Raw genomic sequence first — 15,300 nt, 5'->3', positions numbered from 1 at the left:
GAGTGAATGAATGTGTAGTGATTGTCTAATTCCTTGGATTCAGTTGTGGATCTCATTATTCAATACAATCTTGCTTTATTAGCAAATGTGCAGATAGTGAAACACTCATAATTGATGTGCTTATTCAACATCTCTTGGGCTTTGCTTTATAGGAAATTGGCCCAATTGAGTCCATTTAACAGCACTGGAATCTATTCATATATTCATAATACGTTTAGCCAATGTTGCTCTTATTTTCTTTTCAGTTTGCATTAACAAAATCATAAATAATTTTCCCTAAAACATGCAGATACCCAAATGCCTTCAGAGGTTTCCCGTCAGAGTACCCAGGAGAGTTGTTTGATAAACCAGTGTGAATGATTGTTTCTTCTTTAAGAATCCCTTCAGCTGTGTCCCAACAACCTGTGACCCTCTCAAGCAGGCATGATGACAGAGGTCAGCGCATTACACCTGACAGCCACAATCAGCTGCAGCTGGAAATTACCATTGGCATGAATGAGGAGATCACATTAATTATCCTCATAAATCAAGCATTACCAGCGTAGTGTTGGTTATGGAATTTTTGTAGCTTTATTCATTCTGTCTCTCTCTCTCTCTCTCTCTCTCTTGCTCACCCACTTTCTCTTACTCTCTCTCCTTTTCTCACTCATTTTTAAATCATTAAATAACCATCTCATTCTGTGCCAAAAGGTTTAAATGAAAGGGACTGTATAGCATTACAAAGGCATTTCGAATTAATTCTGCTCTCGGGGTAATTGGCACATCGACGGCGACAGGCTTTCAGTGTCACCTGTTGTTTTTTCATCACAAACATCTGCCTGTGGCACATCGCAGTTCATATGTCTGAAAATCTCATAGGGCTTTAAATACTTTTTTTTCATATTAGTGTGACCTATTCTACTTTTGCCTTTCGTGTTTGCAGTGTTATTTCTCTTATTCATTATCACAACACAGCCAAAAGTGATCAACAGTTGGTGTTAGAAAAGTGATTTTATAGAATAATTTTGGTCCATTTTCTACTTTTCAGCAGTTGGGATGGCGTTGTTTTGTGTGTGTGTGTGTGTGTGTGTGTGTGTGTTAATGCCATGATTATATCTGTCCTTCTTAATATGAATGTCCTATCATCTCAGTATTACTACATTGTTGTTGCTTGCCGAGTTTGTAATATTGCAATGGTTCTATGTGTTCTTAAAATGGTTTAGCAATATCCAAAATATACAGTGGGGTCTGAGATCACTGTAGTGAAATTCACCTCACCAAACTTCTTAAATATCTATCCTAATAACAACCAGCGTATGGTGTGGAATATCACAGGACCAGAGGGACAGAGAATATGCCTCTACTTCACTTATTTTATCCTGGAGCCTTCTCAGCGCTGTGAATATGAGAAAGTTCAGGTTAGATCCATGTCTTCAACAGACCTTTACCTTTATATCTGGCCCTGTCGTGGAATCCAAGACGAATTTCCCAGAAATGGGACAATAAAGACTATTCTATTCTATTCTATATCAGAATACTCATGTTAAACATGATTAAACCTCTCTATCATGAAATGAAATGCACAAACCTATAGTTCCTAGCATGCTAACTAAGTTTGTTCTGTCAAATTCAGGATACTGATGTGTATTTGTAATAATTACTACTGGCTGAAACTTTCCAGGTGTTCAAATGACACAGTCCAGTTCTGTGGTGACGCAGAGAAAAATTACGGTGATGTGCCTAAAAACACTGTCATCTGTTCTGCCACCAACACCATGTCCACGCTCTTCAGATCAGATTACTCCAATGATGACCGATTCACAGGCTTCCAGGCATTTTATTCTGCTGAAGGTGATGGAAACAATGGATTTACAGCATGACTGTCTCCCCCATGGCATGATCGTTCCTCTCTTTTATTGTCACCTCTTGCTGTAAAGGCTAAGGATTAAACAAAAAAATAAAAAATAAATAAAAAAAAGCATTAAATAGAATATTTGCTTTTTAACTTTTTATAACTTTGTATATTCTTAATTGAAATAGATTACATATTATATATACACAGACTATTCTATTTGATACACATCAAACATGTGTTGATCTTAGTGGAAGTCCAAATCCATGTAAGTGAGAACTGTTACTAAACGCCCTCTTTTTACTCTTCCAGACATTAATATGTGCCTGAGCACTGTGGATGGAGAGCCTGTGTGTGACCATAATTGCCATAATTATGTTGGGGGCTTTTACTGCGCTTGCAGATTGGGATACCAACTCCATGATGATAAAAGACACTGCCCTGGTAAGATACTGGATACCAGAACAGATGTATTTTTTTCTGCTTATTGATTATGAAATACATGGGACATTATATGATGTATACAATATTATGTACGTTCATTTTCAAGCTTGTTACAATAAATGCATTAAAAAAAAAACACGTACAGCTCTGAGACACATTAAAGATTGCTTATTGTTTTCTGCCTAATGAAACATTGTTTTGATAGACCATCAATGTTTCTATGCACACTGAATGCCTGTGTATTTCTATGAACATTTTAGTGCTATGCAAGCTTCCACTGTTGTATACTCACCATTTTATACTCACAACTGCTGTAGATTATTATATAGTATATTATATATAATATATTATATTCAACAATAAGATACCTTTAGTGTTGATTTTGTACTGTCATGTAACACTTGCTCAAGATTTAATGTTGTGTTAATATTCTCACAATTTCCATACACGCTAAAATGGAAATGTGGTGGCCACTGAAACTAAATGCAGAAGCAATTGCGCATAGAGTTCATTATTGGCTAGATCCATAAAAACTCTTTGATTATGCAACTAAAAACTCTCTTAAAGGATTCGTTTGCCCAAAATTGATAATTCTGACACCATTTAATCATCCTCACGTTGTTCCAAACTAGACAGTTTCAACTGCTTGTGTGCGTACAATTCAAAAACAACATAGACTTTATATACTTTCATTATATGGATAAAAAACAAAGCAAAACAATAAAAACCAAATAGTCCCTTCTGTGTTCCAAAGGTTTAGAAAAACACAAGAATGAGTAAATGACAACAGAGTTACATTTTTGGGTGAGTATAATCTTTTTAAAAGTGACATTGGGTTTTTAAAAAGGTACTATAATAATATAACACATTACTATAATCACAAATCAATTAAACTGAATTATTTTTTTATTTTTTTTTTTCTATAGCACCTTTAGAATTTTCACTGATCTATTAAATGCATATATGAGAAAAAAAAACTATTTCTTTGTCTGTGATCAAAGATATGTAAACATATTTATACTTACAACTTCTGTCTGTATAAGTTCTGAAGAAATCCTAGTGTTTAGGAAATATTGTCATATAGCTCAATACTGATTTAAGCTCCAGTAGTACAGCAGCAGGCTGGGCAGCCACAGCTCACCACACACTATCTATCAGCCCTGTCAACAGCTCTTAATTGAGCTAGCATAGCCTATAATCGAGCAGGAAATAGGAGTTTTTTATATCATTGATAGAGTTGCCACAACTAACCGCATGGCATTTTTCAATAAGCGAGGGTTGTGTAGGGTTTCGAATAGACAAATTTACATTTTCGACTTCCCCTCAGGTTGTGAAAACTTCTGGCAGGAATGGATTAGTCCCAAAAACTCTCATTTAAAGTGCTAATGTTTACTGCGATGCTGGACAGCGCTAACTGGCTTTAGCCTAAAGCACGCTTCAGGAATAGACTGATGATACATTGGGCAGCATCTCCCAAAAGTAGTTGATCTCTGTCACTCTAAGCAAGTCCAGGCTAATTACTATTGGTTCCTGAGGGAACAGTATTATAGGGATCAGTTGGAAATTGATACCTGTTTTGAGCTGTATACTGTGCTAATGGTGGGTAATTAATCACAATTACCAGCCTAGACATGCTTCTAAATTGTTTTTCTTTGCTAATGGGAAAGATAGAGACATCACATCATAATGTGCAGAAGGGAAGAATCATTTAATCATATGAATAAGGAAACCTTTGCCCTACTCAACTGAATTTCCACATTTATAACAATTATTTGTAGCATCTGCACTTGTTGGGGTTCAGTTATTAAATTAATAGTTTGGCCAAAAATTTAAATTCTGTCATCATTTACTCAACCTCAATGTTCCAATGTTTTGGTGGAACACAAAAGCATAAACGTGATCTAAATTTGACGTGTGTGCTATATTCTAAGTGTTCTGAAGCCATTCGATAGCTTTATGTGAGAAATATAATCATTTATTCATTGAAAATCTTCCCATCCAGTAAGCTGTTTCATCAAGAACTACTACTACTGGTTCATTGAGTCGGTGAGTCAGCTCTTGAATGAAACATTCAGACTGAATCAAATAATTTGTTTTAACTCAAAAAATGTATTTGTTGCTGAAACAGCCATCACTGCATCTTTCATGAGTTTCTATGAGTAATAGTGCTTTAGTAAATGTTGCTTTTATAATAAAGTATTTAGAAACTTTTTTTTGTATTTTTGTGCCATTTAAAGTCTTCCTGTAGCTCACACATTAGAGCATTGTGGTAGCAACACAAAGATCAAGGGTTCAATTCCCAGGAAAACAAAAACTAATGAAGCATGTCCATTGAATCCAGTGTAAATCGCTTTAGATAAAAGCATCTGCCAAATGCATAAATAAAAAAATATATATATATATAAAGCTTAAATTCATTTTAATGGCATGGAAAAGAGTGAACAAGAAAGTCAGGGAAATGGATTTGCAGCAGCTTGATGCTGATGATGGCATTTTCATTTTGTGAAAAATCCTATTATTCCTATATTTATCAAATAAACAGGCACAACTGAATATGTATGTCTTGTTATTTTTATTGGCTCGATATTTCAATAACTACCAACTGATTTTGTTTTAATCATAAATTGACAATTATCAAAACATGAGTTCTAAATGCATCTCATAATACACAGTTTCGTTGGTAATAGCATGCAGTGAATGTAAACATCAAAAACAGCAATAATTTGAGGCCTCCTTGCATCTAAAGTTGCTAGGGTTTGAGTAAAGTTTTATTCACTGTGTCTTTTTACATATCAAACATTCATGTCAGTAAGATAAACGCAAAAATAATAGCAAATTTACGAGCTGAAAAATGATCTATCTTATAACTGTTTTCGGCTGTAAAAAGTTTGCATTTGACAAAGTTTCTAATGTTCATGTTATTTTTGTAACTCTTCTTAAATGTCACTCCTAAAGTAGTGACAGAAAGCCCTTTCTCTGGCCATTTTACAGGTGGAAAGGTTTATTAATAATGTTGCAATTTCCTGCAGCCCTCAGTGTTAAATGTGGCATGGATAGTTGTCTGTTGAACGTTTGTGTGTGTGCTTTTGTGGGCAGGTGTTTCAGGAGAGGTCAGGAGAGCTGAGCAGTCCAGAGTACCCAGGTGTTTACCCCAAGATGAGCCAGTGTGATTATAATATCAGTTTTGATGGAAGGCTTTCAAGTAACCTTTTTGATGTGGAGATTCGTCCTGAAATCCACTGCCCTTATGACTTTCTTAAGGTTGGTTATTTTACAATCAGAAAGCACTGAAAACACTCTAGATAGGATGGTAGTTCAAACCAAAAGCAACAGGCATAATAGTATGTGTGTGGACACAGGTGTGAGTCACTTTAATGGGGTCCTTGTGGGTCTATAGGAACTCTATATACCTCTGCCTGATAAAATAGAGATTGGAGAGTTTGCCAAGCTTCATGACAAGAATTTAAAGACACAGATCACATGATTTTGTTTAGATAATATTTTTGAAAATTCTCTCATCATTAAAAAAAAGAAAACATAGGAATGACTTTCTTCTTCAGAACACAGAAGACATTTTGAAAAATGTTTGGAACAACATGAATGAAAGAATTTGACAGAAGTTTTGGGCAATATATCATTATGTTATGTTGTGGGTCAGTTTGACTAATCATTGGAAATACTGGCTAACCTATGGTTTTCTTGAAATTGTGTGACTTTTTCAACACCTCTGATGTGTTGTGCAATGTGTGTACAAAATGTATATCATGATTTTAATGTTTGCGAGACAATTTGATTTCACTGTTAAAGACAGCTTTATGGACCTCATTTTTGGCATCATGCCAGTTTATGAACACTTGCTGAAGGTATTTACATTTGTGCATTTGGCAGACGGTATTTCTTTGAAAAAACTTACACTGCACTGAAGGCATATGTTTTATCAGTTTATGCATTTTATCGGTTTGCTGAGATGAACCCATGATTTTGGTGTTGCTTGCGCCATGCTGTACTGTTTGAGCTTCACATAAGCACATAGAGATAAACATAATAGTTTACTTTTAATAATATAATAACACTGTTACTAATACTCAATACTATTTACAGTTTATAAGACATTTAGAATTGGTTGTTTAATACAGTTTAGATGATTATATCTGCTTTCTTTTTCAATGTGTGAGAAGTATTAATGTCGAAGATTTGTGTTTTTTAACATATTTCTTTTTCAGTGTGATTTTTGTGTGACCCCAAAAATAAAATCATACCCAGTTTGATTTCATTTTAACAATGAAAATACAATGAAGTGTAACTACTAACTAAAAAGAAAGACAAGACAGTTAACTCTTATGTGTAATTGGTGTGTATTGAATGCAATAAAATATTTTATATGGTTCATAGAATCCCCACAAACAGTCGTATATTGTTGCACTATATATACTGAGCTACAATAGCTTAAGTAAAATATATAGTAGAGTTTATAGTACATGATACAAGTACTATTTGAAGAGAGCTATAATATACCTTCTAGTGTCCTTGTTGGGTGTTAAGAAAGATTGATTTTAGAGTGGTTTACACACATAAGGCTATCCATGAAAATAAGCATGATAAGTGTTTAAGAGTGTTTACGTTCAGCACTGATTTTTATACTCTGCATCAAAGCCCATTTGATTTTAATGAATAAATCCAATCCCATTTTAAGGTGTTTAACAGCTTGTTATAGCCGTGGTCTTTCAGTTTAGCTTTCTTTCCCCCCTGACTGCCTATGGTCTCCTCAGCACTGGTGATAAGCGTCAGACAGCTCCACTAATCACTGACCTGAAAGCTGTTGAATACATAATGTATGCTCTCTCATGCCCTCCACAACCGCTTATTATTTCTCCTCACCCTCCCATTTCCCAAGAGACTTGTTTATCTGTTGCCATTTGTATTCACTGACAATTCAAACGGTTTTGTTTTAGATCACCGCAGGTGAGATGGAGTACGGCCCATTTTATGGCAAGACCTCACAAAGAAAAATAGAGACGGGAACTCACAAAGTGCATGTGACCTTCCGCTCAGACCACTCGGAGAAAAACAAAGACTGGAAGATCAAGTATACCAGAACGGGTAGTTTACAACCTCCTTTTCTTTTCCATTATATGATAAGTAAGAGATAATGATAATGTAATGAAACATTTAAAACGAGCTATGAGATTGTTAATAGCTGAAGCAATTAAATATAATATATTTAGGACAATTAAACACAGCTGATAATAATTGAAGCAATCAGCCTGCATTATTTCAATGTATTTTAACTAATAAAAAAACTACATTTCACCTTTTTTTGCAAAGAAATCTCCACCAATCTGAGAAGCTCAATATATGTTGCTTCTACATATAATACCAACATCTTCACAATAATATAATATTTCTCATTGTTTTTATTTAATTGCCATCTGCAATGCTTCACGGGATGGTAATTCTTTGCCTCATTAAATCAGTTAAATTTTATACTTTTGACTTTTTGCACGATTTTAGTATTTTTCATCAAATTGAAGGTTGTAATGTTGTGTGTCTCCTCATTGGTTTGGTTCATGACATACAGTAACACTTAAAGACAGACTGGCCAATCAGAATCAATTATTCCTGAGCGTGTGCAATATTAATAGTTCACGAGTTCACACTTACATACAATTGAAGGGGTAAAGTTTAATGAGTATTTGGCGTGCTGTCTGGAGGGAGGGCTCCGAGCTCGGAGTTCGGCCCGAACCCAGAGTACTCCCCCCATCTAAATGTTTTAGGACTAGAAGTGTGGAGAAGGAGTGGTGGGGGGATGCTGCAAGACTGTTAATGAATTCTTACCATTGATTGCTGAGTGCTCTCCTCTTGTGTTAATTATCTGAACGTGGTCCTCCCGACCTTTGTTAATAAAACCTCATTTAATATGAAGGTGTTCGCCATGTATGTGTTGTGTGGACTCTGTCAAGCTCATTTCAAAGAAATGTATCTGACTCAAAATAATATTTTAAGATGATGTTGTATGCATGTCTTTATTGTGAGTGTGCTCCAAAATTATTACATAATGTAAGGCTGCCAGTGTTAAATAAAAACATTGTTAATATAAAAATAAATAATAAATAAAGAATAAATAATAATAATAATAGTTTAAAATGACGAATAGTTTTGAAGTGGGGATTCAGCTATGATGGCTGTCTGAAAAGACATATTATACATGATGCATTAAGAATCACATAAACATTTGAATGCCTGTTTTCAAGCATTTATGTTTTCATTACTGTTCCCTGCTTTCATTGCGCAGCCATGCCCACACCCTGTGGCTCCTCGACACAGACGTATTCAGCACCATCATGATTCTTTTTCAATGTAACGTGTGATATGGGCTATTAACTAATTCTGGTAACCCTTTACTTTTAAGAAATGGAGCTTGGTATATGCTATTTATGGACTTAAAAGTGACTTTTTGCATCTTTAGGGGGAAGATGCTTTGCCCTTTTATCAAGCCAAATGCCTGAAGGGTGGATTTTGGAATGGACAGATGCCTCGCTGCATCAGGAAATTGTTCAAGAATCCCAGATAAGCATGAAGTGTACATAATCGTCAATGGGGGTTTACTTGTTTACCAAAGAGGAGGTACGTTTTAAAACCTGAGGTGTTATTTCAACCTGAAGTGAGTGAAATTCTTACTGCAAACTCTGAAAATAATTATGTAATGAAATAGTATCTATCTACACAGACACTTCCAACACTTCCCAGCTGAAGATGGGCATAGTCGAACAACATGACAGGGAGGCAGTAGTTGGTATTCCACAGAAAATCTTCATTCACCATCACGATAATATTAACTTCAACCATGGCTCTGCCCTGATTAAACTGAAGTATAAGATACCTGTCAGTAAAGCCGTCATGCCTGTGTGTTTGCCTTGGAGGGAAGAGCGGTTTGTTTTGAAGGCTAACGTCGGGAAGGTGTCTGGACGGGGTGTGTCGTTAAATTCCAATAATGTCCTGTATGCACTTTTACCCATCATTGATTTTGAGGACTGTGAGGCTAAATATGACTCCACAGTGACAGCTAAAGGGAAACTACTACTGACAGAGAACATGATATGTGTTCTGGGATGGCTGATGGAGGAAAGGATTCCTGGCAGGGGGACAGTGGAGGGCCCTGTTCCTTTTTTTTTGACACAGAGTAAAAGTTGGTTCAGAGGCGGTATTGGGTCATGGGGTCATGGCTGCGCCCAGCCTGGGTATTGTAGGGGTTTATAATAAAGTGAGCAATTTTATTAATCTTTTTTGTGTGCAGCAATTTGTTTGGTGCTTGCCATTTCTAAATGTGCTATATAACTAAACTAAACTGGAGGCAAACAATTTTTAATTGATATATATATATATATATATATATATATATATATATATATATATATATATATATAAAAATATATATATATATATATATATATATATATATATATATATATATATATATATATATAGATTTCTAGTATAAAGTTGTCATGAATTTGCTTTTGCTAATATAGGTTAATAAAAGCTATTGTAGTTATCTAAAAGAAAAAAGGAGAACAGAGGGTGTGAATTATTTTATGTTGATTCGTAAATATTTTCTTCAGTGAAAGAATGAAATAATGAAAATGGCAAAACACAGATTTACTCGTTTCATCTTCATAAAGCCGGTGTTAATGCAGAGGTGTTTGTTTTAAAGTGAAGTAAGCTAAGGCATCATGATTTACAGTCATTAGGTTCTCATGCATTATGCATCTGATCTCAGAGTTTTTCTTGCTGTCTTCTATCAACAGGGACCGTAGGGTCTCTCCAGCCCCGCGTAATTACCTCTCCAGTGCTATTTTGGCCCTCTGGAGTTCTAATCATTCTCAAGCCTACTTAAACCTGTGTCCCATCACACGAACTTGAAGCATGAATATATAAACAACTGAAAGTTCACTGCGAATGTTGCATGCATTCAGAGCAACATCTCATACCAGCATTTATTATTAAAATACATTCCTAAACAAAAAACAACAGTGGTGATTCAGACAAGCATCACGATTACTATTGCTTGAGATTTAAAGCCTGATTATGGCCTAATAATGAGAATGTTGCTCACATGAAAAAATACTGAAAAAATAAAAATTGTGATAGCTTGTAATGGAAATTAATGCAATTTTTATAACCACATAACAAGACTACTTCCATAAAATGCATATAAATAAATGTTGTCACTTTATCTCCAAATAATATGTCTTGGTAAGATATTCGATTGCTTTTATTTAGGTCTTTAGTTTTATTTGTGGGGGGCAAAACATACAGTACCATTCATATTTGAGAGACAAATATTTATAAATAGGGCCTGATGATTTTTCTACAAAAATAACGTATGGATAATCAAGTCACCTTTATTTGAATAGCGCTTCATACAATACTGATTGTGTCAAAGCAGCTTTAAAGGGATGTTTAATCATTTCAACCCAAGTTGTGTCAATTCAGTTAATGTTAATCTTGAAATATTAATAACCGTATACAAAGTATTCAAGATTTCACAGCAAAAAAGTGGTGTACGTTAACCTGAAGGTGGACATTTTTCTTTACAGGCCTTAGAAATCTGTGCATCAACTACAAAACAGTATAGGATTTAATAAAATAGAATCAAATATATACTTAACAACAGCTCATTCTGTAATTTCTTTTATTTTAGACAATCTTCAACCTGTAGATCTCAGTATGCTTCCAGGAGTCAGTGAATGATCAATGCGTTGGGGTTCTGCCCCGCATGACACAGCCAATCCATCACGCAACAACAGACCCTGGTTGAAGCTGTGGTCACGCTTGTCTGCTAGAGAGTACATAATTCACAGTTGATTTGCTTGCTTCTGGTGGTCAGAGCTCAGTGATGTGAGGACAAGGTGGTCGCAGTGTCACGCATTGATCCGGCTCACTGACATTATACCAACAATCACAGACAGCTAATTAAAAGGTTCCTTAACAAGAGCATTTAAACTCGCTACTTAATTCCTAATACTTCCCATGCACATTATTAATAACAGAAAAATAAGTCCGTAATAATTACTTACCTATCAAAATTATAAGGTAAACATGATCAGAATAAAGAAATGACTGTTTTAATACTGAGGGGAAAAAAATAGTAAAATCATCTGTTAAGGATTTCAAGACAGGAAGCCTATTATTAGAACATTTAGTTGGGGACTGCATATGTAATACCAGTCTAATGAATTCCCCAGGAACACCTTTACATCCTGTTGAAGTGATATTCTGATCATTAGCATATAGTCTAACAATGGTCACAATTCAAAAATTCAAATCAATAGTACATCACAGCCACAAAACAGCACTAAGACTGGCTTCACAAACCCACCCAACACCAATCAAAGCATACACATGCTCATTACAACATAAGGTAGAACTACATCTGCACAGAAATAGATGCTTTTAACAGGTTTTAACAAGACAATAGTGGTGAAAAGGAACAGACCAACAGGCCTCTTCATTAGTTTATTAACATATTGAAGTTTGATCTACATACATTACCATACTCAATACTTCCTGACAAGATGAAATATTATTTTTTCCATTCAATTATGCAACTCAATTTATATTAATGCCTAAAAATGTCAAAATCTTTTAAGTCTAAAAATATTATTTTGTATCATTTGAAGTTTCAACAAGTGCTGCAAAAAGTTTCACAAAAAAAAAATAATAATAATAATTGTGCTGCCCACGGGCTAGATTGCTAACATTTCCAATTTGACACATTAAGGGAACCTTGTAATAGAATGGTAATACATTACTTTTTTAAGGAATATCATTAAATGCTTCAAATAGGTATTAAAATTCATATCTGCCAGCATATACTACAGGTATCTGGTACAATCAATAATGAACCATTTACCTCCTTTCTGAAGTACTGTAATTATAACATTACATTTTCCCTAAAACATAAACTTGCTTTTTAAATTTTTTTCTTTCACTAATTAACTTTTAAATGACACAGTATAAGATGCCCCGAATGAAAGCTCGACTTTACAGGCAACAGATAAAGAAATCTAAATCAAAATGAGCACCAGTGTGTATGTTTTCCTTGTTTACAAACATAACCACTTGTATTATGCGTTGGCATTTTTATACGCTATACTATTATCAAAACAATGACTATCCAAAAATCGGAAAAACACTGTTTGCATAAAATATTTTAAATATGGAATGTAACGAAGCAGTCCACAAATATAGAGGGTTGTCAGTGTGTGTGTTTTTTGCGTTTGGCTCGCGTCTCTCTCTCAGTGTGTGGTTGTGAAGCAGACTGATTTTGAGCACTGAGGGATTGCAGGGCTTGAACTCGCTGCAGGCGTTTACTGAGCTCACTTTCACATGCCTGGACCAGTGCTGATGTCCTTTCACCGTCCCAGCCCAACACCTCCATCATGACCTTCACTCCACGCTCCGCCACCATCTGCATAAAAAATACACCCATATGAGACAATAGTACTAACCATATGCTCTTAACCAAAAACGCAAAAATAAACCTGTTTTTATAATACATTTACTTTTTTATAATATAATGTAATAAGCTTTTAGGGTTTTACAATACATTTATATATATATATATATATATATTATATATATAAATATTATTTTTAAATTATTTTTTTTATTTTTTTATTATTTTTTGTATTAAATGTTGTATTATAGGAAGGTAGAACAGACTTTGAATGACGTTCATATTGAATTCCACTAAGAATTAAAATGCTTCGTTTTTACTCTCTTCTTAAGAAATTGTGGGAGGATTTATAACACTGTCAGAAGTCATACCTGTAGCTCTTCATTGGACAGTCTGGTCTCTGGGTATTTTTTGTCCTTCAGGAGCATCAGCGTTGTGGAGCTGAACCCTGCTGCGGCCTCCACCTGCACCCCATCTGTCTCATCCAGTCTAGCGCCTGCAGCAATGACAGTGGTTAACATCCTGAAAGCACTGGAAAGATTAGGCCTGTCACAGCAACAGATAAGCTGTTGATCATCCAAGCTGCTCCTTTTCTTCATTCCACCAAGTACTAATAAAATAAACTTAGAACTTAGAAATGGCTCTGCGATGCCATCTAGTGGGAGCAGAGTCAAAGCAACATTAAAGGAATAGTTCACCAAAAAATAAAATTTGCTAAAAATGTACATGCCCTGAGGCCAACCAAGATGTAGATAAATTTGTTTCCTTATCAAACAGATTTGAATAACTTTATGCAATTACATCACTTGCTCATCAATGGATCCTCTGCAGTGAATGGGTGCCGTCAGAATGAGGTAATGATAAAAACATCAAAATAATCCAGTAATCCACACAACTCCAGCTCACCAATTAACTTCTTGTGAATTTAAAAGCTGCATGTTTGTTATAAACAAATGTATTATTAAGATATTTTTAACTTTAAACTGTTGCTACTGGGTAAAATAGGAGTGTTCTATCCATAAAACTGCTTTATACATTAAAAATAGACTTCTCATTTAAATCTGGAGAGAAATAAGCACAAACCAAAATGGTTCTAAACAAATATGTTGGTGTATTTTATGAGATAACAACAGGGGATGGACTTTTTCACTGTCTGAAACTTTTTTTCTTAATTACAGGCCGGTATTCTTGTAAGAAACTATGGTTTTAAAGTTAAAATGCCTTAATGGTGAATTTATTTCTTACAGACATGCTGATGGATTGTAGTTGTGTGGATCACTTTGGATTATTGTGATGTTTTTATCAGCTGTTTGAACTTTCAATCTGACGGCACCCATTTACTAAAAGAGGATCAATTGATGAGCAAGAAATGTGATAAATATTTTGAAGTTCTATAAAGAAAAGAAAGTATGGAACTATTCCATTAAATAACTTGTGACTTTATTTAGGAATTTTTTTGTATTGCTGGTATTTGAAATATATTCCTACTTTCTTCTTGGGTTCCATGTGCCTTCTCGCTCCATGGCTTTTAAATAGAGCCTCAGTAACTCTTTGGACTGTCTCTCTTCTTCCCTGCGGTCCAGCATTGTCTGCAGCGTGTCCTGTAGGACCTGGGTTTTCTGCTGTGAGAAGTCCAATGCTGCAGCCAGATCTGAGCACGGCACATCGATCAAACTCTGTAACACACATTTATCCAATTATTCTCTAAAAAACACAGTACAACACTGGCTGTTTACACACTATAATCATACATGTAAATTAAAATAGTCAGATATATCGCAAAATAAAATAAAAAGCCAATAAGCCAGAATCACACAGACCTGTAGATCTGCCTCGGACATGAGGATAATACTGGCCAGGTCCTGCCTGAGCTGTTCTGCCAAACTGCGCCAAGATTCAAACCCATCAACTGTGTCTTTCCCATCTACCTCAAGAACAGTGCACTTTCTGCAAGGCTGTGCTGTCCCTTCATCAACCAGACAAAATAGACCCGTTTAGATTAGTAAACATGCTGAACAAATATAAATAAATAAATCAATTTTATATATTTTATATTTCACCTTGATGCATCCATATTTCGTTGGCATGCAACAGCATGAATTTTGTATTTGCTGGCAGACACATGAAGTAAGCCTCATCTTCCACAATAGTACCATCATCTTCTAGCACCACTGAGACTGATGCACTGGGACTGAATCCAAGAGCCTCGCCACCTGAGAGTGACAGAGGAGAAGAGAAATGACAAATAGAGCATAGGATCAACTGTCAACTTTTAGCGAGAGAGAGAGAGAGAGAGAGAGAGAGAGATAAACAATCCTGAATAAATTCCCAACACACAACACACACACACACACACACACACACACACACACACATATATATATATATATATATATATATATATATATATATATATATATATTCGTTTATTATTATTTTTATTATTATTACTTATTTTTACCACATTTATTATTACCACTAATATAACTAATATAATTGATCTATAGTCATCTTTAAGTTCTACAATTATTTAAAAATGACTCTAATGTATATATATTTTAATTAT

At 34.9% G+C, this 15,300-nt stretch overlaps 1 protein-coding gene and 1 pseudogene across 1 annotated transcript in view; one reads left to right on the top strand and one right to left on the bottom strand.

Annotated features, from left to right (window-relative positions):
• The first annotated feature begins 426 nt into the window (after positions 1-426).
• LOC113065283 (mannan-binding lectin serine protease 2-like) lies at positions 427-9,614 on the top strand (annotated as a pseudogene).
• Positions 9,615-10,953: 1,339 nt separating this feature from the next.
• LOC113065282 (DNA fragmentation factor subunit alpha-like) overlaps positions 10,954-15,300 on the bottom strand; it is a 10,134-nt gene continuing 5,787 nt past the window's right edge. Inside the window, exons 2-7 of the mRNA XM_026236524.1 lie at positions 14,795-14,947; positions 14,555-14,700; positions 14,223-14,410; positions 13,783-13,784; positions 13,106-13,230; positions 10,954-12,746 (exon numbers count right to left, since the gene is read on the bottom strand). Of these exons, the coding sequence (XP_026092309.1) occupies positions 12,534-12,746; positions 13,106-13,230; positions 13,783-13,784; positions 14,223-14,410; positions 14,555-14,700; positions 14,795-14,947 (827 nt within the window). The 3' untranslated portion in view covers positions 10,954-12,533. The remainder of the gene's footprint in view (positions 12,747-13,105; positions 13,231-13,782; positions 13,785-14,222; positions 14,411-14,554; positions 14,701-14,794; positions 14,948-15,300) is intronic.

This window comes from Carassius auratus, chromosome 48 (genome assembly GCF_003368295.1).
Source record: "Carassius auratus strain Wakin chromosome 48, ASM336829v1, whole genome shotgun sequence".
Taxonomy (NCBI): Eukaryota; Metazoa; Chordata; class Actinopteri; order Cypriniformes; family Cyprinidae; genus Carassius; species Carassius auratus.
The sequence above is the reverse complement of the archived record's forward strand: the minus strand, read 5'-3'. Positions and strand labels throughout refer to the sequence as shown.